Source organism: Drosophila kikkawai, chromosome 3L (genome assembly GCF_030179895.1).
Source record: "Drosophila kikkawai strain 14028-0561.14 chromosome 3L, DkikHiC1v2, whole genome shotgun sequence".
Lineage (NCBI taxonomy): Eukaryota > Metazoa > Arthropoda > Insecta > Diptera > Drosophilidae > Drosophila > Drosophila kikkawai.
Window position 1 is genome coordinate 31,192,700 of NC_091730.1, and position 2,003 is coordinate 31,194,702.

At 54.5% G+C, this 2,003-nt stretch overlaps 1 protein-coding gene across 1 annotated transcript; it reads right to left on the reverse strand.

The window, feature by feature from the left end:
• Positions 1-453: 453 nt before the first annotated feature.
• On the reverse strand, positions 454-1,635 carry LOC121502748 (uncharacterized). The gene has a single exon (XM_041776458.1). The coding sequence runs from the start codon at positions 1,633-1,635 to the stop codon at positions 454-456; it is 1,182 nt and encodes a 393-aa protein (XP_041632392.1).
• Positions 1,636-2,003: the final 368 nt, after the last annotated feature.

Genomic DNA, 2,003 nt, shown 5'->3' on the forward strand with positions numbered 1-2,003 from the left:
CCCTTTCGTTTGTCTCCTTACTTCCCCACAGTGTGTGCCTTGCGTTGGCATCGCACCCGAGGATGAGCGTCGTCTTAGTCTCCTCGGCCCACTGCATCACCCTATTAACCGCTTCAGGTGGTGCAGGTTCGTCGTGGGCCATGTAACCGGAGGCTATTAGTATGGCTGTCCCATCCGCAGCTTTGAATCTTGCCACTGCTAGATCTAAGTTGCTGAGATTGGGGTAGAGAAGAGCATTAAGGTTGTTTTTAATGATTATACCCGCCCTCGGCCTACCTGTCGAGTTTGTGTACAATGTTGTGTATCCCTTTATGACCATGCCAGAGATTTGTCCGTCCCTCGTCCATGGCTCTTGTATAAGGCCGATCTCGATGTCCCTCTCCCGGAGAAGGACCCCCAGATTAGCTGAAGCGTGGGAGCTGCGCTTCAGGTTTATCTGAACGACCGTCGGCATTAGATCGGGGTGGTTTTGGCGGTGCTGTCGTCGATCGCCAAATCGTCCAGCAGCTTATTGACGTCCTCTACTTCATCTTCCCGGATGTCGTCCGGTTCGTCTAGGAAGACCTTCACCTTGGCTTTCCTGATGCCGTACCGGACCTTGTTGTCTGCTGCCTTCAGCTGTTCTAGGCAGCGCTTGTTAATTAAGAACAGATATGGCTGGCTGGACTTCATTTCTCGGTCAGCTCTGAGAATGGCCCAGTCCTCCATGTGGACTCCCTTATTCATTGCTCGCTGAGTCTTGAGCACCCTTTCATGGCTAGACAGCCCCTTGGGCAACCAGGTGCGAGCTCTGGGTCTCCTTGGGATGTCCTTGGCGGGGACTAGCTTTATGCTAATCCCCTTCCATGCTTTGCTTAGTCTGGCAACGCAATCCGCCAGGAAGTCCCGCGAAAACTCGTCGTCGCACCTGATTACCCGGTGCCCCCTAACCATGTCTGAGGAGTCAAAGGAGGGTGACTGGCCCGTTGGCTCGGACAGTAATTTGTCGGTTACCATCTCCGCCAACTGGGTCTCGACCTCCTCCCATTTCTCCATCAGAAGGCGCCCATCGTCGTTGAGCTCGTTTATAAGTACCATTGCGAGGCTGTCTCTGGTCACCTCGCTGAACTTTTTCGCCGGTTTGACGAAGGTGGTCGGCCTCGGTGCTCCCTTAGCGTCCTTGGCTCTCTTTGGAGCGCTCTCGCTCACCTCTTGTGAGCGGTTGCGCTTTGCTTGAGGAGGCAAAGACGTGTCTGGGTGCTCCTTCTTGTAGCGCTCGTATTCCTTGATCACTGCTAGAAATCTGGCTTTGTCTGCAGCGTCGCGCGGGTCGGCTTTGCCCTCCTTTTCATTCCTCACTATTTTGGCGAGGATGAAATGGGCCTTGCTTGCCTGCGCCTTTCGTTGTTGGTGGGTCCACGGTTTTGTCTTCCCGTGTTCGCCGGTCGCTTTGGCTTGGCTTGCCGCCGCTTTAGTGTGCTTTGGTTGTGTCGTTTGAGGTGTGCTTGTCTTTACACCTCCCTCTGTATTGGACGGAGCTAGCGTCTCGTCGTCTGAGCGCAGTAGCTCCTCCTCGTCCAATTCGCTTTCCGTCGATTTGTGATGGGGTTTTACCTCCCCCACGAGGTCCAAAGCGGATTTTTTTGTTGTGCTCATTTTCATAAACGCCCGCGTTGCTCGGCATTGAAGGAAGGTCGACCGTGGATTCGCCCCTAAGCCACGGCAAGGCTCGTTCCGACCCAGGGTTGCCCGGCCCTGGGAAGGATCTGTTCGAACACAGCTGGTTTAACCCCTCAGCTGCGAACCTTATAGTCAGTGGGCACGGGTCGCTTTACACGCCTGACTTGAGGGGAGGTAGTTTTAAGACTTGCCCATGTCTCGGTAAGGATTGGGAGGCAAAGGATTATTAGGTGAGGGATTCACTGGAGGTGCCGCTCGCATTGGCCGTACCGCAGTACGTTTCCAGGAGGTACCACGCGGAGGACCTTCTCTGAGGAGAAGGTGGTGTCTATCAAACCGATATT

Excerpts from the sequence above, each read along its gene's own strand:
- LOC121502748 (XM_041776458.1), bottom strand. The coding sequence starts at position 1,635 with ATGAGCACAACAAAAAAATCCGCTTTGGACCTCGTGGGGGAGGTAAAA.